This window comes from Neophocaena asiaeorientalis, unplaced genomic scaffold, assembly GCF_003031525.2.
Source record: "Neophocaena asiaeorientalis asiaeorientalis breed wild unplaced genomic scaffold, Neophocaena_asiaeorientalis_V1.1 scaffold171, whole genome shotgun sequence".
In the NCBI taxonomy this organism is placed as follows: Eukaryota; Metazoa; Chordata; class Mammalia; order Artiodactyla; family Phocoenidae; genus Neophocaena; species Neophocaena asiaeorientalis.
In genome coordinates, this window is record NW_020174013.1 from 7,091,655 (window position 1) to 7,113,184 (window position 21,530).

The 21,530-nt window shown below is 38.3% G+C and overlaps 1 protein-coding gene across 5 annotated transcripts in view; it reads left to right on the forward strand.

Annotated features, from left to right (window-relative positions):
• The first annotated feature begins 11,055 nt into the window (after positions 1 to 11,055).
• The window catches only part of PLEKHH2 (pleckstrin homology, MyTH4 and FERM domain containing H2), a 107,741-nt gene continuing 97,266 nt past the window's right edge, over positions 11,056 to 21,530 (forward strand). For all 5 annotated transcript variants that reach the window (XR_003004298.1, XM_024753606.1, XM_024753607.1 and 2 more), the window contains exons 1-2: positions 11,056 to 11,133; positions 18,465 to 18,594. Coding sequence is in view for 4 of the 5 variants with exons in the window: in XM_024753606.1 (XP_024609374.1) it covers positions 18,472 to 18,594 (123 nt within the window). In the remaining variant the exon portion in view is untranslated. The remainder of the gene's footprint in view (positions 11,134 to 18,464; positions 18,595 to 21,530) is intronic.

Genomic DNA, 21,530 nt, shown 5'->3' on the forward strand with positions numbered 1-21,530 from the left:
TTTTATAGAAAAAAGATCCAAATTCTATTTTTACTCCCTATGTGTATTATTCATGTAACAATTTGCAGTAAAGGTCTTATTTTTTCTTTTTAAGATTTTTTTTTTTGATGTGGACCATTTTTAAAATCTTTATTGAATTTGTTACAATATTGCTTCTGCTTTTTTATGTTTTGCTTTTTTTTTTGGTCCCAAGGCATGTGGGATCTTAGCTCCCCAACCAGGGATTGGACCTGCACCTCCTGCATTGGAAGGTGAAGTCTTAACCTCTGGACCACTAGGGAAGTACCTAAAGGACTTATTGATATGCATTAATATGTACTCAATCCCACATACTTAAACAGATATATAAATATTAAAATAGATCTTAATTTGAAGTCTTTATATTTTAAAATATAACTAACAGTAGTAGATAAAACAATTTATATAGCATAGTAAATTTGCCATCTGAACAAACTATAACTTTCTTAATAAAAAACAAAAAATCATATGTATTATCATTGTATATATATTTGTATTTTAAAAATATTTTTGTATGTAGTGTAATTAAACAATTATATTAATTGCCATATTTAACCAAGGTAACCAACTTTACTTTCCTCAGACACGAAAGAAAACTAGAAAATTGAAAAACAAAATCTGTTTTTATCCTTTAGCATTTATTTCATATAATTCTAACAAATCTGAGGAGGCAAAAATAACGAAGTTGTGGGTGTGTGAGTAATATCATTTAAATGTATTTGCAAATTTTGTTTATCTATTGTCAATTTAAGTAATAAGGTAACTTAAAATTTTGTTTAGTGACCAATTTTTGTGTTTCTTTTTTTAGGAACTGTCTCTGCATCCAAAGATTTTTTATTAATTAACTTAGTCATTTGTCTAAGGTTTTAAAGTTAAAGATCTGGAAATCATAATTTAGCTAACACATTAAATCCTTATGATTTGTAACACTGTACGAACTTCATAAAACTAAACCCTTTGAACAGACATTGATCATCATTCCAATTAGCTGAATACGATTTTACATGTATAATTTTTTACTTAAAACAAGTTATGGAAACAGTGGCAATTTATTTAATTCATAAAACCAATATGGGAAATTTAAGATGTTTGAATCACAAGAAATGTGATTAAATGGTCTTAACTGACTATTTTTATAGGGTAAACTAATTTTTAAAGACTCAATCATGACAAAAATTCTTCTTTTAACTTAAAGTTGAAGGCTTTTCTTCCTATAGTATAGATGTTATGCAGGCTAATATGTAAATATACTCTTTAGTGTCAATAAAGAGAAACATGGTTTAATAACTTTTTTTTTCTTTTAGATCTTTTTGACCGCTTACCTGGACTATACTCCTAGAGTGAGCACATAACAACTGATGCGTCTTTTAAATTAATTCATCTTTAAAGTTTCCCAAGAGAAGGAAAAAGAGAGGAAAAGAAACAGAAAAAATGTGAGGGAGCTGTCATCAGATAAATACAAAAAACATTTTTTAAAAAAGCTAATTATATTCCCTCAGTAAGGAGGGGAAGAAAGGTTAGATACAGAAAAATAAATGTGATGTATATACACATACAAGAGTGATGTGCTGTTGGTTTTGACAGAACTTGAATCCTTAAAAATTTCTATCCAGCTATAAATGAGAACATCAGATATCATTAATCTGTAAGTTACAAAAAAAAAGGGGGGGGATATTTCTTAAGCTAGACAAACTTTTCTCTTTTAGACAAACAAGACAATCTTCTTAAGAAAGTTTCTTCTTTTTTTTTGTTCTGAGGCACTTCTCAAATGAACAACCTTGTTCACGTCAAAAGTTCCCTTTATTGGCCACCGCATTCCAAACTGTCCCTCGTGAAACTGTGCCAGTTAGAAAGTCAAGTGTACAAGTTTGTATATAAAGCGAAAACAGGAAGGCAGCAGGTGTTTAGTCTGGAAGAGGTGCAGTTTTATACTGAGAAAAGCCCCGAGAATGGAATGCTCCGTAAGGACGGTGCTTGGCTAACTGTCTCCGGAGCTTGGCCAAAGGCCAACTGTAGCTAATCCAGAGCTGAACAGAGTCTCCTGATTCACTGCAGGTGAAATTAAACACAGCGGTTCTCAGGGAAACAAAGACAAGACTGAGGAAGAAGTCCTGATAAGGTCTGTAAAGGTGACCCATGGAAAAGTTCATTTAAACTTTTTAAGCTGGTCTGTGGAGAACTTTGAACTCCTTAGTCCTCGAGGCTTGCTCAGGATGAACTTATAGATTTCTTCTCCCTACAAATATGAAATTGTTCTTTTAAAAAGCTAATTGTGTTCTCTCTGCGAGGGAAGAAAGTTTAGATCCTCTCCCTGTAGAGTTTTCCTTTTACAAACAACATTCAAAATGCTTGTCAAGCAGAAGCAGGTGTTGGCTAGAAAATAATTTTGCCAAAGAGCAACACAAAACTGGTTAGGTTTTTAAAAAAAATCTTAAGGGATCTTATTCCTATGAAAACAAAATAAACCCAACACTGAAGGGCTTCAGTGAAATACTGGAGCTCAATTTAGTATGTGCAGGTAGAGACACAGGGCTCTCAGATACACTCAGGATTACTGGGTTGAGGGTCCTGTGTGTGGTGCTGAGGGCTTCCACTGAATCTTGGTGGAACATTTACTTAAGTCAACTCCCTACAGCCAGAGACCACCAGGAACACACTTGTAGTTAAACAAGTTGGGTTTACTGCAGCTAAGATGGACACATACTATGGGGAACCATGATGTCTCAGCAAGTGGGTGTAAAGAGGTAAAAGTAAGTGGGTATAAAACAAATGAGGCAAAATATATAAGTAAAGTGATAATAAGTAAAGTCCATATGAGTCTTCTCTGTACAGTTTTTATTCCTGCAACTCTTCTTTATGTCTGGAATTATTTCTAAAGTAAAAACTTAAAGAAAATAATAAATCTACTTAGGCTTCAATTATGTATGTGTATACATATATACTGAAAGCTAAATTTAACTAGATGTCAGCTAGGCCCTCTTAGTCTGTATCGATTTGACCCAGTCTCCTCTCCTTGCAGCCCAATCCCCCACTTCACCCAATTCCATAGCTGTGGAAGAATTAAGGCACACTGAAGATTTTTGTAATTTCTCTGGAGGCTGATATCCTTATGGTCACTTTGCCTCTGGGCTCCTGTTTTTCTGTTGTGTTTCTGCCCTACGTGTCAGATGTGAAATTTGGTCCCATCCTCTTACTTATGCAAAGCATTTATGAGCCTTGCAGGCATTGCAAAAGATTTGAGGCTCCTGAGAGAAGCCACACCATGCATCATAGAGCAAATAACCTAAAATCACACAGTAGACTTCCTGTTCTTAAAAAGCCTTTGGCCACACCATCCCCTGGGATTTCTCATTGCCCCTTTACCGTATGCCGTGCCATCTCTCTGCCATTGTGCCATCTGCCTTCTTGGTCCCTCTCTTTTCTTTTCTCTCTCAGGAGCAAAACCAAATTCCTCGCATTTTCATATTACTACTTTCCTAGACCTGACACTTTTGCCTTTGTAGGCTCCTTCCTCAGGAAAAACACATTGAAAGTGATATTTTACCACTGCGTTGGTATGAAAATGAATGTATTAATACTGTGTGTTAAAACATTTCTTTGACCACAAAGTTCATTTTTTTCTTTGGATTTTAAAGTTAAAATATTTTCATGGGCCATTAAAGGTATTGTGGACACTGAGCACTGTGTCTATTTTGCCTCATGGATGAGTTGGCCTGAAGGAAACTGGAAAAAATAGACACTGTGTTAATGACACAAATTATAACTATTATGATATCACCAAAGTCTGATGTTGTGGTGCTCTTGATATGAAATTTATGAATGTGAATAGCAAATATATATTTTAATTTTCAGTACTACCATACGTGTAGGTCATAGGGCAGAGACTGTCCATGCCCTACCCATATGCCTAAGTGCAAACAACAAAAGAAAAAACTGATAAACTGGACTTTGTCTAAATTAATTTTATTTTTCTTCAAAGGACATCTTCCAGAAAGTGAGAAGACAACCCACAAAATTGGAGAAAACATTTGCAAATCCTATATCTGGTAAGGGACTTGTATCTAGAATATAAACCTTATGATTCAATAATAAAAAGACAAATAACTCAATTGAAAAATGGGCAAAATACTTCAATAGATATTTCTCCAAAGGAGATATACAAATGACCAAAAAGCACATGAGAAGATGTTCGACATCATTAGTCATTAGAGAAATGCAAATCAAAAAGGCAATGAGATACTACTTTAGCCATTAGGATGGCTATAATCAAAAAGATAAATAATAACAAGTGCTGGTGATGATGTAGAGAGAGTGGGACCCTCAGTCACTGCTGGTGGGAATGTAAAATTGTGCAGCCACTTTGCAAAACAGTCTGGCAGTTCCTTAAAAGGTTAAACATAAAGTTACCATATGACCCAGCAACTCCAATGCCAAGAGTTGCTGCAATTCTTCCAATAGAATTGAATACCTAAGTCCACACTAAAACTTGTACACAAATGTTCATAGCAGCATTATTCCTAATAGCCAAAAAGTAGAAACAACCCAAGTGTCCATCACCAGGTGAATGGATAAACAAAAGGTAATATATCCAACTCAATGGAATAGTATTTATCCATAAAAAGGAATGAATTGCTGATACATTCTATAACATAGGTAAATCTTAAAAACATTATGGTAATTGAAAAAGGCCAGTCACAAAAGATAACATATTGTATTGTTCCATTTATATGAAATGCCCAGTATAGGCAAATCTGTAGGAGCAGAGAGTGGATTAGTAGTTGCCTAGGTCTGATGTGGAGGAGGGATTGGAAGGTGATGGCTAAAGTATATTGAGGCTCTTTTTGAATTGATGAAAATGTTCTAGAATTGATTATGGTGATGGTTACACAAATCTGTGAGTATACCTGAAACCACTGAATTGTACACTTTCAATAGGTAAATTGTACAGTATGTGAATTGTATCTCAATAAAACTGTTATTAAAAAGTCTTCCAGGGACTTCCCTGGTGGTCCAGTGGTAGAGTCCGCCTTACAATGCAGGAGATGTGGGTTCCATCCCTGGTCAGGTAACTAAGATCCCACATGCCGCAGGGCAACTAAGTCCACGTGCCACAACTACTGAGCTCGCGCCTCAACTAGAGAACGTACGTGCTGCAAACTACAGAGCCCACACACTCTGGAACCCTCACGCCACAACTACAGAGCCCACATGCCCTGGAGCCTGCTCGCCACAACTAGAGAAGAGAAACCCACACGCCACAGCTAGAGAGAAGCCCACACACCGCAACGAAAGATCTTGCATGTCTCAATGAAGATCCCTTTTGCCACAACTAAGACCTGATGCAGCCAAAAATAAATAAAATAAATAAAAATTTTAAAAATAAAAAATAAAGTCTTCCAAAAGGTTATTATATTAGGGAAACATGAAAATATTGAAATAGTTACGTTGTTTTTTATACTAGTGAAAAATTGGAAATAAGTTAATTGTATAATAATAAGAGAATGGTTAAATAAATTGGGGTAAAATCTTATGGTAGAGTATTAACCAGTCCTTAAAAATGTTTTCAAATAATACACAATGACAAAGAAAATGCTCACAAAAGAATAGATATATGTATATGTACAACTGAATCACTTTGCTGTATACCTGAAACTAACACAACATTTTAAATCACCTATACTCCAATATAAAATAAGAATTTTAAAAAAGATAAAATGCTCACAAAATCTTAAGTGTAAAAGATTAAAAAGTATAAATTCAGCATAATCTTATAAGGGACTATCATTACGGGAAAAGTTTGATGATGAGAGAAAAAAAGAAAAAGAGTGATGATGGATGGTGGGTAATTTTAGTTTTCTTTTTTATATCTTTTTATATTTTCCAAAGAAAATTAATTTATATTGCTTTTATAATCAGGAAACAGTATAAGACAAAAGTGACTATGGGGAACTTTTTAAAAAAAGTTTCTGTATTGATTTGCATAAGTAACAGGGTAACACAGCACTAAAGTTCAAAGTCCCGGTCCACCATATGAATTTGGTTAAGTAAAGGAAAAGACTTATTGAAAACAAGAATGCAGGTAATTACTTTGATTCAATTGTTGGTTCAAAATGCTGTTGCCAAGCCATTTCACATTATTTCAGCTAGGCTCAAAGCGAACCCACCTCTTGAATTCAGTGAGATACTGCCTCTCTTCTGTTTCTACATATAGCCCTCTCTCATTTTTACATTTCCCTTGCTCCATCTGCCCACTCCTTCTCACCTCAACTCTTAGGATTTTCCTGCTATGTATCTGCTATTCTTCAAATAAATGCTCCATGCAAGCTTCCAATACCCATCAAACACATTAGGCTTGTACTTCATTCAGTGGCAATCAAATACCTGTTCAGTCACCCTGCCAGGTTTTCTGAAACATCCATACTATATTCCATAGGCAATGATTTTACAGTTAGCCCAAGGCACATAATAATGTCCTTATAATGTGTCTTTAATTGTCATTGTCAGGGGATGTTGTGGTCAGTTTTGCTGTGTTTTCTGTTCCTTTACTTCTGGCTTAAGCTGTCCCTTTATGCACTGTAAAAAGAGAGGGAAAAGTTTTAGTTATTAGCTGTAGTGAGTATCTGGACCAGAATAGCTGCCTCTACCTGGTAGGTAATGAGCGCAAATACAGTAAATCCTCTGTTCACATTTAATGTTTTTCTATATGGTTTGGGTCACTGTTTTCCTGTGTGACTCTCATGTGTGGTGTCTTTTTCTTTTTTTTTTTGTAACTTCATGGGTCCTGACCAAGTCATTGCTGACTATCCCCCTCAATCTGCTTCAATGGTCTGCTTCTCCTTTCACTTGCCTTAAAATAAGTGGTCCGCAAAGCTCTGCCCTAGCTCTTTTCTTTTTCCTCTGTGCATGCTTGCTCTCTCTGTGGCCTTACCAGTGCCCATTAAACTCTCACCTCCACCAGTCTTGGCCTTTGCCTGGCCTCACCTACAACCTGCTGCCCACACCAGTCTGTGATAGAGGGGGCCCAGCTCACCTGGTGAGGCTGCCTTCATTCAGCCCCAAAGGACTGAACAGGCTGTTATGCCCTGGGTACTGGGGACACACCAGACAGGTCATCTTCCTGTTCACCCCTCTAGGAGGGCCAGGTTGTTTGTCTGTCTCCCTGATTCTAGGGACACTTTGGTGTCCGGAGTTTGCTAGTCTCCTGAGTTGCAGGTAAACAGGTTGGGGTGCCTGGGCCTATACCCCACTTTGTACCCTAGTCAGCCAGTAAGAGCTTGATCCTACAAGCCCTATTTCTTTTTCCCAATCTTCTTCTCCTTGTCTTTGTTACATTTCCCCAAGTGCTGGGACATGTACTTTCTGAACTGGGGTTTCCAATATCTCTGTTCCGGAAGCCATATGCTCATTCTAGTGGGGCCAGTGTCTCCTTTCCCTTGTTTCTTTTTGGATTTTATGTGTAGTTGGATTAAAGAGCCAGACTCTTCTTTCCTAGTATTTACCCAGCTCCCTTATCCCTGCTTCCTTCAACTTCTCTGCTCCTGTTCCCAGTATGCCAAGTGGCTATATGGTCAGCAATCATTCTGCAATTTACAAAAATCTCCCCTCTGTGCAGATTACCTTGAAATGTATACTCAAACCCAAGCCTTTGTCCTCAACTCAGTCTGACTAATTTCCTGCTGGCTCTCTCCTCCTGGATATTTCAAAGGCACTTCAGGTTGCACTCAGCTCATCCAAGACAGATCTCATTCTTCTTCCCCTAAACTAATTCCTTCTTCTCCTTGCTTCTCTACTTTGGATAGTGGGACCATCATTTCCCAGGTACTCAGAGCCTCCCAGAGCCTCACGTCCCTATGCTCTAATCAGTTTTCAGAACTTGAAGATTCAATTTCTTGAAAGAAATTGAGGTGCAGTAGAGATGACTGTGAAGCCAGAATTCCCAGTTCTGCTACTTAATGTCTGTACAACCTTGTGACAGTTATTTAAACTGTGTACCTCGATTGCCCCATCTGTCAGATGGGAATAACGATTGTACTTATATCATAGGACTCTCCTTAGATTATATATGCTAAAGCACTTGGAACAGCTCCCTATGCATTGTAAGTGCCTCATATTTGTTTACTATTTTTATCTGTTCTACCCAGAATCTAATTCCCACCATGGCCTCCATTTCATTCTCACCATGAGCACCCTACTTCAGATGTTCATTGAACTGTTCTCTTAGCCTCCTAATTGTTCCTCCCTCTAGCTATTCTCTCCAGCACACTAGATAGAGCTTCCTAAAGCACAGCTTTGGTCCCCCATTGCTTTTTTCCATCACCACCACTCCCCAGCTGCCACCACTTCTCACCGGGCTAACTGAAATACATTGAATCCACTCTTGCTCTTTTCTAATCCACTCTCCGTAACTTGCCACATCTGATCTTATCACGTCCCTGTTTAAAAAACTTGAGTGGATTCTTAGGGCTCTTGGAATAATGTTGTCACAGCCTTGCTACTCAAAGCACGTCCCTGGGACTTATGAGAAATGCAGACTCTTGGTCCCCAGCCCAGGCTTATTGAGTCTGAACATGCGTTTTAACAAGATCCCCACTGAAGTTTGAGAAGCCCTGTTTCTTCAAGGGCCCACACGGTCTGACCCTCTTTCTTCTGCAGCCTCGTCCTGCTCTACTCGTCCCCTTGCTCCCTATGCCTCACTGTACCCCTGCCTCACTGGCCTTCATTCAGTCTTTTCAATGTCTCAGGCTCCTCCTCACTGCAGGGCCTGGCACCTGTGGCTCCCATGACTTGGGATGCTCTCCTCATTAACTCTTTGCTCTTGCCTGGCTTCACACCTGAGCTCAACTGTCAACTAAGATAAATACTACCTTAAGGTAAATACAACTAAGGTAAGTACTATGCGACAAATGTATATAGTGCCATGAACATTCATGAGGGCTGGTCAGAGATATTTTCCAACTGCTCCTACTTAATATGAAAACATAAAATTCAGCATGTATTTTTTAAAGAGCAGCTCTATTGAGATATAATTCACATAACATACAATTCACTCATTTAAACTGTACCCGTCGATAGTCTCTAGTATATTCCCAGAGTTGCACAATCATCACCACAAATTTTAGAATGTTTTCATTTCCCCCAAAGAAACCCCTCTCTCCTTGGCCATCACTCCTATCCTCCCCACCCCTCATAACCACTAATCTACTTTCTGTCTCTATAGATTTGCCTATTCTGCACATTTCATGTAAATGGGATCCCACAAAACGTGGTCTTTTGTGACTGGCTTCTTTCACTTGGCATAATGTTTTCAAGGTTTATCCATGTTGTAGCATTTAAAGGTACTTTTCTTTTTATTGCTAAATAATATTCCACTGTTCATGTATTTTTCTTAGCACAACCAGAAACAGGATGCCGTTCCACTGTGTTCTCCAGAGCCAAATTCAGTTTGTCATGTTTCTAGAAAAAGGTGACAGTAAGCAAATGTCGGCAGAGCCTTACAAGAGTGGCAGCCGTGTTTAGAAAGCTTCTTTCCATGAGTGACTTTATTCACTCAGCTCTCTTAGTCTATTTAGTATTCTGACTCACAAACGGAAGTGATTCTATTTTGGCATTCTTTCTCTTTCTCCTGAACTAAGCTCTTTGGTCTCTACTGATTTGCTGTGTTAAATTTTGCAAGTTATTTAAACTTTGTTTATTTAACTCCTGTGTGCTCTATAAAATAAGCCCAGTCCAGCCTGCTTGTTTGCCAAAGCTGTTTGGAGACAGTTTTTCATATGCTATGCATCATCAGCTCCCACAGAAGGCAAAAGGAATTTGATGTGTGGGGGTAGTCTGGGATCCAGTCCAAAACTAGTGCTCATCTGGAAGAAACATGGAAGCCTGATACTCACTTGCTGGCCTTTTAGTCTTATTCGTTTATTGCCTTCCCTCTGTGGAACTTTGTAAATCTTTATCTGCTTTGTGCTTTTTCTATATAAGGTGAGATAAGCTTAAGGAAAAAAAAAAAAGATTGTACTGAAAAAAGCCTCCTGCACTTTCTATTGGCCAACTGTGAACCAATGGGAGTAATTTGTCTGACCTAGCTTTGTGACCTGGGGAAGGATTACCCATAACATTCAGAATTCTCTCTCTTTTTTTTTTAACCCTGGGATTGGCCTCTCCAGACCCCATCTTGGGATGTAAAATCCAATTATGTCAAAATTATCACTTACTTACTCATGCAATGCGCTGTGCTAGGTGCTGAGGAGGATACGAAAAGAAAGAAAACAAATCCCTGGTTTCAAAGAGCTCACAGTCTAATGGGGAGGTAAGGAATCTTACACAAGGCAGAATGAGCTAAGTGCCAAGAGGAGAAAAAAATGTAAATGCTCAGGGAGCAGAAACAAGAGAAGGGATTACTGCTAGGTGGGGCGACAAGCATGGTTACAAGCAGAAGATGATTTGAGCTGTGTCTTAGAGGATAGTTAGAACTTTTAAAGGTGGACGTAGGAAATAGTAGGTAAATGTTCCAAATGGACTTCCCTGGGGTGGGGAAGTGCACAGCAACAGTCTCAGGTGTGTGAAGGGCAGCTGTAAATAATAAACCTGACAAAGGTAGGTTGGAAGCTATGAATGCTACACTAAGGGATCTGTTCTTGGTAACTTAAGCAAAAGGAAGCCAATGAAGGTCTTTGTCAGGGTGTACATCAAAACCGCACTTAAGGACAGTTAATCTGGCCAGAGGTTGAAGGAGAGACTGGTAAGAGGAGACACTTCAGGCTGGGAGACCACACAGGAGGATGCCGAGTCGAGGCAGAGGGAATGGAAAGGAGGTGAGCGCTACAACAGGCTCTGAGCTCTAAGTGTGCCAAAGGCCAGGGATAGAGACTCCTGGACAGAACTCCCTCCTGGGATAGGGACTAGGAGTAGTCAAAGCCATGGCCACACCCCCAGGTGACGTCAGGAGGTCGACTGAGGTCTCTGATTGGCTACCACGGCCGCCGGTCCGGGGAGGAGGCGGTACCCTGTCCCTCGCCCGCTCCGGGCTTGGTGTGAGGCGGGCGCAGGCTGAGAGCCGCAGGAAACCCGCACCAGACGCACCCAGGACAGCGGGTGCTTCCCCCGGGGGCCAGCGCAGAGGTAGGCAGATGAGACTGGCCGGGAGCCGAAGGGCGACCCCAGAGACTCCGGTGCCCGGGGATCCCCGCCCCTTCTAGAGCGCGCCGTCCCGGGTGGGCGCGTCGCGCGGAGGATGGGGGCGGCGGGCTGATCCGGAGGGCCGGGACCCGGGGATGGAGCGGGCTGGCACCGGACTCAACTCCGCGCCTCCCGCCGCAGCCTCCGCACTCCACGTCGCTCCCCTTGCTGCTAGCAGGACTGGGGTCTCGTCTGGGAGCGGTGGCCAGCGGCTCCTAGCCCACTGGTCTCCCGTGACATTTTGTTTGAAAAGTCGGGGCCCAGGTTTGTGGCGCGGCGCGGGCAGTCAGGGGGGCACACGGCGCTGCTGCGCGTCCCCGCGCTGAGTGGCCCACGCAGTTAGGGATGCTGCGGCTCGGCCTCCGCTTCTGGGAGCCCCACTGTGATCTCGGGGGCGAAACTTCTCAAAACTTTAAAGAACCATTTTCTACACCTCGGGTTGCCAGAATGTCAAAGTGCCCTTAGGTGACCTACCATGAAACTGCGCTGTCCCTCAAGTTATTCGACCACTTTTTAAAAGATGGAACATTTCAGCCAAAATTTTTGACGTGCGAAACGCAGTGGAAAGAGAGGTTGAAACATTAATGCTGGAAAAGTCCTAGTGCTGTGCTACCTGCAGGTCACTGCTTTCTTTGTGAAAATGCCAGTCGCAAGCCTCGACCACACAGCTGTGTGTGTCCCTGAGGAGCTCTGGAGTGAGGAGCACGGGTTCTGAGCAGTGCTACTGAAGGGCAGGCTTTGCCCAAGTGGTGCTGGGTGGTGGTCGGGAGGTTGCTTAAACAAGGCAAGCCTCAGTGTGGTCAAGAAAGACATCTTCTCTGCTTTAGAAACACACACACCTCTCTGTCTGTCTGTCTGTCTGTCTCTGTCTGTCTCTCTGTCTCTGTCTTTGTCTCTCTCTCACCGGGCCAAGTTAAGCTGTCCCTTAAGAGGAGAGAATTAAAGAATATGAGTGGCTACCTTGGGCTTCATCAGGGGAAGCCTAAGTAGATGAACTCTTTCTATTCTTTTTCTTTCCCTTTAGGGATTTGGAAGAGAAACAGGAAGTCAAAGATTCAGAGAAAAGAGCATTCACTCCACAATCGTAAACAGTTTATTTCGTGTCAGTAAATGTTTCCCAAAGTCACTGGGGTATTTGGGAAACCAAGACTTTTTCCTGTCCGCTGCAGTAAAATTAGATTACTTTCAAATTCAAAATGTAGAAATGATGTTTATTTAGCAAATGGTATAGCTCCCAAAGCTATATCATTAGGCTCTATAAAATCAGTAGTAATGGAAAAGGATGGTGGATATTGTTCAAAATTAGAAGCTTTACTCAAGATGGTGCATTAACGCAGCAGTTACTTTATATTAACTGAAATTACAGAATGAAATGAGGAAATCAGGTATCTAGACCTCAGGATAGACCATTAGCTAACCAATCTGTAGTTTTGAATTTTTAAAATTATGACTCCAGTAATTGGGAATGCAGACATTAAATGCCAATAATGTTCTTAAGGTTTTGCTACTTCACTGTAAAAATATGTAATTAGTATAACTATAGAAATGAATAGGTGTGTTTAACAGAATTTATTTGATGTGTCATTTTCATAGCACAGTACTCTTGGTAAAATATATGTCTGATACTTGTCATATTTGAGATTAACAATTAACTCTAAATTGTTCCGGTTAATGGTGGAATTCTCAGCAGGGATAACCACAAACAATAGATTATTAATATACATCCACTTAAACTGTTACTTTTTCTTCACTCATTTGTAAATATATGCTCTTTATAATTAAGGTATAATTCACAAATGAAAGTTACCTTTTTAAAGTGTACAGTGCAGTGGTTTTTGATATATTCACAAGATGGTGCAACCAACAGCACTAATTCTAGAATATTTTCATCACTTAAGAAAGAAACCCCAGGGACTTCCCTGGTGGCACGGTGGTTAAGAATCCGCCTGCCAATGCAGGGGACACGGGTTTGAGCCCTGGTCCAGGAAGATCCCACATGCCGTGGAGCAGCTAAGCCTGTGCGCCACAACTACTGAGCCTGTGCTCTAGAGCCCGCGAGTCACAACTCGCACGTGTGCCTACAGCCCGTGCTCTGCAACAAGAGAAGCCACAGCCATGAGAAGCCTGCACACCGCAACGAAGAGTAGCCCCCGCTCACTGCAACTAAAGAAAGCCCGTGCGCAGCAACGAAGACCCAACGCAGCCAAAAATAAATAAATAAATACATGTTTTTTAAAAAAAAAAAAAAAAAGAAAGAAACCCCAAACCCATTAGTAGTTGATCACCATTGCCCTCTCTTCACTGTTGTTGGCAACCACTAAGCTACTTTCTGTCTCTTGGGATTTGCCTGGTTTATATAAATGGAATCATACAGTATGTTGCCTTTTGTGTCTGGCTTCTTTCACTAGGCACTTAGGGTAATGTTTTCAAGGTTCATCCATTGTTGTAGCATGTATTAGTGCTTTATTCCTTTTTTTGTGGCTGAATGAGATTCCATTGTGTGGATATACCACATTTTGTTTATCCATTCATCTGATGAAGGACACTTGGTTTGTTTCCACTTTTTGGCTGTTTGAATAATAATGCTGTTAACATTTGTGTACAAGTTTTGGTGTGGACTTAGGTATGCAGTTCTCTTGGGTATGTACTTAACATTGGAGTTGCTGGGTCATATGGTAACTTTATGTTAAAAAGTTGGAGTTAACATTGGAGTTGCTGGGTCATATGGTAACTTTATGTTAAAAAGTTGGAGTTAACATTGGAGTTGCTGGGTCATATGGTAACTTTATGTTAAAACTTTTGAGGAGCTGTTAAACTACTTTCCAAAGCAGCTGTACTATTTTTACATTCTCAACAGCAGTGTATAAGAGTTCAGATTTCTCTACATCCTCACCAACGCTTGTTATTACATGTCGTTTTTATTATAACCATCCTATTTAGTATGCAGTGGGAAGTCATTGTGGTTTTGATTTGCATTTTCCCTTATAGCTAATGATGTTGAGCATTTTTTCTTGTGCTTATTGTCCATTTGTATATCTTCTTTAAAGAAATATCTCTTTAGATCCTTTGCCTACTTTTTTTTTTTTTTTGCGGGACGCGGGCCTCTCACTGTTGTGGCCTCTCCCGTTGCGGAGCACAGGCTCCGGACGCGCAGGCCCAGCGGCCATGGCTCACAGGCCCAGCCGCTCCGCGGCATGTGGGATCTTCCCGGACCGGGGCACGAACCCACATCCCCTGCATCAGCAGGCAGACTCCCAACCACTGTACCACCAGGGGAGCCCTCCTTTGCCTACTTTTTAACTGGATTTTTTATTGATGAGTTGTAAGAGTCCTTTATATAATCTGGATACAAGTCGCTTATCAGATAATGTGATTGGTTAATATTTCTTCCCATTCTGTGGGTTATCTTTTCACTTTCTTGATTGTGTCCTTTGAAGCACAAAAGTTTTTCTTTTTAGGTTAAATTTACCTTTTTTTTCTTTGATTACTTATGCTTTAGATGTCATATCTAAGAAACTATTGTCTATTCAAGGTCACAAAGACTTATGCCGATTTAATCTACTATGAGTTTAGAGCTTAGGCTCTTACGTCTAGGTCTTTGATCCATTTGGGGTTAATTTTTGTATATGGTATGCAGCCAGGGTCCAAATTCATTCTTTTGCGTGTGGATATCTAGTTGTCTAGCACCATTTATTTAAAAAAAAATAGTCATTTCACCTTGTTAAAAATCAGTTCTCTCTAAATGTGAGGTTTTATTTCTGTACTTTTTTTAATGGATTGAATAGCTCCCCCACCCACCACCAAAAAGGGTGTATTGCAGTCCTAACCCCTAGTATCTCAAAATATGATCTTATTTGGAAGTAGGGTTGTTACAGATTTTTTTTTCCTTCTTTATTTTTTATTTACTTATTTATTTTTTAACATCTTTATTGGGGTATAATTGCTTTACAATGGTGTGTTAGTTTCTGCAACAGATATTTTTAATTGAAATATAGTTGATGTACAATGTTATGTTAATTTCAGGTATACTACATAATGATTTAATGTTTGCATACATTATGAAATGATCACCACGATAAGTCTAGTGACCATCTGTCCCTGTACAAAATTAGTACATTGACCATATTCCTTATACTGTATATTACATCCCTGTGACTTATCTATTATATAATTAATATAAGAGGTTTGTACCACTGGATCCCCTTCACCTATTTTGCCCCCCATCCCTATTTCTTATTTCCTTATTTCTGTACTCGTAATTTTATTCCACTGATCTATATATATGTCTGTCTTTATGCCAGTACCACACAGTCTTGATTACTGTAGCTTCGTAGTAATTTTTGAAGTTGAGTGTGTGAGTCATAAAACTTTTTAAGATTGTTTTGGCTATTCTGGGTTCCCTGAATTTCCATATGAATTATAGGATCAGCTTGTCAGTTTCTGCAAAAAAATGCAGTTGGAATTTTGATAGGGATTGTATTAAATGTGTAATATCCATTTGCAAGTGTTGCCATCCTCACAGTATTAAGTCTTTTAATCCATGAATGTGCGATATCTTCCATTTATTTAGGTCTTCTTTAATTTCTTTCAATGATGTTTTGTAATTAATTTTTTTTCATCTTGATCAATGATGTTTTGTAGTTTTCAGAGTACAAATCTTATACTTCTTTTGTTAAATTTACTCCTAAGTATTTAATTCTTTTTGATGCTATTGTAAATGGAATATATTCTTGATTTCATTTCTGGAGTTTCCTTGCAAGTATAAAGTAAAACAATTGATTTTTGTATATTGATCTGGTTTCCTGAAACTTTGCTGAACTCAAATAGTTCTAATAGTTTTTTTTAATGGATTCCTTAGAATTTCCTATGAATAAGACCATGACATCTTAAAATAAAAATAGTTTTAGTTTTTCCTTTCCAATCTGTGCGCTTTCTATTTTATTTTCTGGCACTGGCCAGACCCTCCAGTATGACGTTGAATAGAAGTGGCGAGAGCAGACATCCTTATGTTGTTTCTGATCTTAGGCGGATCAGTCATTTACCATTAAGTGTGATATAAACTGTGGGCTTTCGTGGATGCTCTTTATCAGGCTGAGGAAGTTCACTCCTATTGCTAGTTTGTTGAATGTTTTTATCATAAAAGGGTGTTAGATTTTGTTGAATGTTTTTTTCTGCGTCTGTTGAAATGATCATATGGTTTTTGTTTTTTATTCTGTTCATATGGTTCATTACATTGATTTTCATTTGTTGAAAAATATGTTTGTTATTTTTAAAACTGTAGAAATTTTACAGTAGAACATAAACAGGTTATTTTAAATGTAGTGCAAAAATTAACCAACATGAAATAGACTCTTCTTGTTGCTTAAGATAGAGGAGTGTCCCTATATTTCTGTGCAGTGATATGAATGGTTCAAGACTTAAGGATGTCCATTTCAGGACTGCTTTTTATTTTTAATATTTCATCTGTATTTTATTCCTTGTCCACTCTAAAGCTAATGAGGAAAGAAATGAAATAGCAGTAGAATTGAGAAAAAGTTTGTGACTGACAAACTACCTTATTTACTTCTAAATCATTAATAGAAAATGCTGATGTGAGTAATGAAAAAAAGGTCATTAACAAGGCTAATATCCTTAGGAAAAACTCATAAAACAGTGGGGTGGGGCTTCTGTGAAAACGAAGAAATGAAGAGAACAATTTCTAGCTCTACAATAAGTTTCCCTTAAATTATGGCTAGAATTTAGGAGCATCTGGAGGCTTTGAGATGGTTGGGGAACTCTTAATAAAGTTGTAGCCTTTGTAGAATAACTTTGCTTATATTTGTTTCTAAATTATTGAGTGATAATGTAAGTATTAATGTGAAAGCTGATCTAAGCACAAATCAATATTTATGCTAGGAAAATAATCTTTTGCAGATTTAAAAAACTGATATAGATTTAAGAAGGGGTTATATTACACTAAATATTGGGAAAATAAACTTGCTTAATTTGTGAGGGAGACATGTTTTTGTAAAACAGAAGAACAGAATAATACGCTTCAACTGCAGTTCTATCCTGGGGTTCTGAGAGTTTGCTGTCACATATATTCTATGATTAGGACTTGGCTTCTCCTGAAGAGCCATTTCTAATGCAGATTTTGTCAGTTCATAGCAAGGGCAATTCAGAAATACATTATCAAGCCATTTATGAAAATGGTCTGATGAAACATTAACAGATATTTAAAACTACTTTTATGAATCCCAGAGCTAAAAATAATTGTGCTTCCAAAGTCAAGCAATAGTTTTTTGCACTTTAGAATTTCAAAACCAGTTCCCCTGCCTCTTGGCTTCCCCTTAACCGTGCTTCTCCCTAGGATTAATCTCCTCCAAAAGGAAGGTTAGCATCATGGAAAACACTGATCCAGATTTACTTAATGTAGGTGATTCTAAATTTCATGTTTATATGTTTTCTCTTCTTACACCAAATAAAAATTATCTAAACTTGTCTAGGGTCATAATACTTTGCCCAGTTAAATATGCCAAAGGATTTTTGGTTTGAAAGACAGCCTTAGGGAAGAGATATGGGGACATATGTATATGTATAACTGATTCACTTTGTTATAAAGCAGAAACTAACACACCATTGTAAAGCAATTGTACTCCGATAAAGATGAAAAAAAAAAAAAAGAAAGACAGCCTGGACCTGGAAAAATATAGGGTGGTGGTAAGTAATAATTATAATATAAGTCTAAGCCATAATTGTAGCACTGATATGAAGTTTCTTTAGGTTATTCTGTGATGCTACCAATTGAATCAAAGCTGTAATAATTCTGTAAATTTAAGAACATGGTAAAATTATGAACTGACAGATTAAAAAAAATCTTACCTCAGCTCTTGGGCAGAGCTAAAATAATGACAATACTCTGTTTGTGTGGTGCTGTTATATTGTCCAAAGTGTTGTTAAGAACAGCAGTATTTAATTTGTTCCTTACAACCTACCCATGAGATGAATGGTTTGTTATTGCCACATTCCCCCTTTTTTCTAGATTGGATAAGCTGAAACATGGAAAGGTTAAGTTAAACAGAAAGTTTATGTAACCCAGTTGGGTCTCCAACCCTGGCCTCTTGTCTCCCCTAAGTTCTTTCCATGAGCTGTCACCAGTTCTGGAATTTATCTTAGAATTCAAAACTTATGTCTAGATATCGTTAGATGGTGATTAGAATATGTGTGTTCAATGATTTGATGAATTATCCTGAATGCTAATTGATATTATGCCATTTGAATGCTTTCTTTCCTAGAATAAATATGGCAGAGCTTTCTGAGACAGAAGGACCAGTAGATTGGAAAGAACGATGTGTAGCCCTGGAGTCCCAGCTCATGAAATTTAGAGTTCAAGCGAGCAAGATACGAGAGCTCTTAGCAGAGAAGGTAAGCTTTTCTCCCTCACCTTTGTTAGTAAACATCAGCTATTTGGGGCCAATTTCATTTATATTAAATAATCTCAGTACTTTAGGCTAGGGTAAGCATTTTAAAAATAATGAATATAATTTAACGTTTTGTCAGGGATCTGAAGCTATATTTGGCATATTCTTTTGCCAGTTTTATTTTATTTTTTTTTAGATATTTATTGAAGTATAATTGCTTCACAATACTGTTAGTTTCTGTTGTACACCAAAGTGAATCAACCATGTGCATACATATGACCCACATCCCCTCCCTCTTGAGCCTCCCTCCCATCCTCCCTATGCCACCCCTCTAGGTCATCACAGAGCACCGAGCTGATCTCCCTGTGCTATGCTGCTGCTTCCCACTAGCTATCTATTTTACATTTGGTAGTGTATATATGTCGATGCTACTCTCACTTGGCCCCAGCTTCCACCTCCCACCCCGTGTCCTCAAGCCCATTCTCTATGTCTGCATCTTTCTTCCTGCCCTGCAACTAGGTTCATCAGTACCATTTTTTTTTTTTTTAGGATTCCATATACATACGTTAGCATACGGTATTTGTTTTTCTCTTTCTGACTTACTTCATTCTGTATGACAGACTCTAGGTCCATCCACCTCACTACAAATAACTCAATTTTGTTTCTTTTTATGGCCGAGTAATATTCCATTGTATATATGTGCCACATCTTCTTTATCCATTCATCTATTGATGGACATTTAGGTTGGTTCCATGTCCTGGCTATTGTAAATAGTGCTGCAATGAACATTGTGGTACACGTCTCTTTTTGAACTATGCTTTTCTCAGGGTATTTTGCCAGTTTTAGAATGGATTGGACATTAAGACAAAAAACACTTCTTTGCAAATAGTAGTGGGCTATGTAAGAATTGTGTGTATTTGATGAATGTGGAGTTCATTCATTCCAGAGAGAACAGCTATAATTTACTTGATTTTACTAGAGTAGTGTGACAACATTTTGATCTACTAAATGTTTAGGAAAATCATCTTTAAAGTGATTATTGTTCATTCCCTGTTGATAGTAAAATGTGTTTATACTGTATTTGGAAGTATACACCTATTTAGGAATTTGTGTTGACTATGTATCATTAAACTATAGAATTGAATTAATATAATTCTGTGCTTCTCTTAATAGTTCCAATCATGTAATTAAAATTTCATTTATGTCATAGGATGTAAAAAAAATATATGTGTATAAAACTGATAGATTAATTCGTTTGTTTATTCATTCAACAAATATTCATTGAGGACTGATTTTGTGCCAGACACTGTTCTTAATGCTACAGTTTCATCTGTGAATGAGACTATGCATGTTCCTATTTCCAGAGAACTTGGATTCTAGACCTGCACTGTCCAATGTGGCAGGCACTAGCCTCAAGTGGCTGGTGAACACTGGAAATTAGGCTAGTTCAAATTGAGATGTGTTGGAAATGGAAAATACACACCGGATTTCAAAGATTTAGTATGAAAAAAAGAATGCGAAATACCTAAGCAATAATTGTATATTGATTACATGTTGAAATGATAATATTTTGGATATTAGATTAAATGGAAAATAGTAAAATTAATTTTACCTTTTTTAAACTTTTAAAATACGGGTACTAGAAAATTTTAAATTATATATGCAACTCACATTATATTTCTGTTGGACAGTGCTGTCTGGATGGATGGACAAATGGTATTAATGGTCATTCAGAACTGATCAGAAGAATTTATAGGTGGTTTCTTAAACTCTAGTCTGTGTAATCCTTTTAGGGTGGAGAAAAATCCTTTTGGAGATTTTTAACATCTCCAAAAATTGTGTTAAATCTTACTTTCATTGGTAGCTAAGAGTCTCTTAGCACAGAAGAATTGTAATAAAATCCAGTAAAACATCATTCGGTTTAACCTTTCATATGTATCATCATAAATTTTTGTGTATTAACAGCTGTTAGATGGAAAGATTAAAGTTATCCTACTCACTTTGGGCCATAGGGTGACCCAGTAATAGGATTTGTGGAATGAATCCCCAATATCAATTTTCTTTATTTATCACTATTAGAATAAAAATTATAACTTGAAAAAAAATCCCAGTTTGAATATCTCCAAGTTGGAGAAGCTTATCCTAACTCAAAGTTAGTGACTCATGCTTTGTCTTTTGCTCCTCTCTCTATGAAAATCATTTCCCACATCAAAACTACAATGAGGTATCACCTCACACCAGTGGGAATGGCCATCATCAAAAAATCTACAGACAATTAATGCTGGAGAGGGTGTGGAGAAAAGGGAACCCTCTTGCACTGTTGGTGGGAATGTAAATTGATACAGCCACTATGGAGAACAGTATGGAGGTTCCATAAAAAATGAAAAATAGAACTACCAAATGACCCAGCAATCCTACTACTGGGCATATACCCTGAGAAAACAATAATTCAAAAAGAGTCATGTACCACAATGTTCATTGCAGCACTATTTACAATAGCCAGGACATGGAAGCAACTTAAGTGTCCGTCGACAGACGAATGAATAAAAAAGATGTGGCACATATATACGATGGAATATTACTCAGCCATAAAAAGAAACGAAATTGAGTTATTTGTAGTGAGGTGGATGGACCTAGAGACTGTCATACAGAGTGAAGTAAGTCAGAAAGAGAAAAACAAATACCATATGCTGACACATATATATGGAATCTAAAAACAAAAAAGGTTCTGATGAACCTAGTGGCAGGACAGGAATAAAGACACAGATGTAGAGTATGGACTTGAGGACATGGGGAGGGGGAAGGGTAAGTTGGGATGAAGTGAGAGAGTGGCATGGACATATATACACTACCAAATGTAAAATAGATAGATAGTGGGAAGCAGCCGCATAGCACAGGGAGGTCAGCTCGGTGCTTTGTGACCACCTAGAGGGGTGGCAT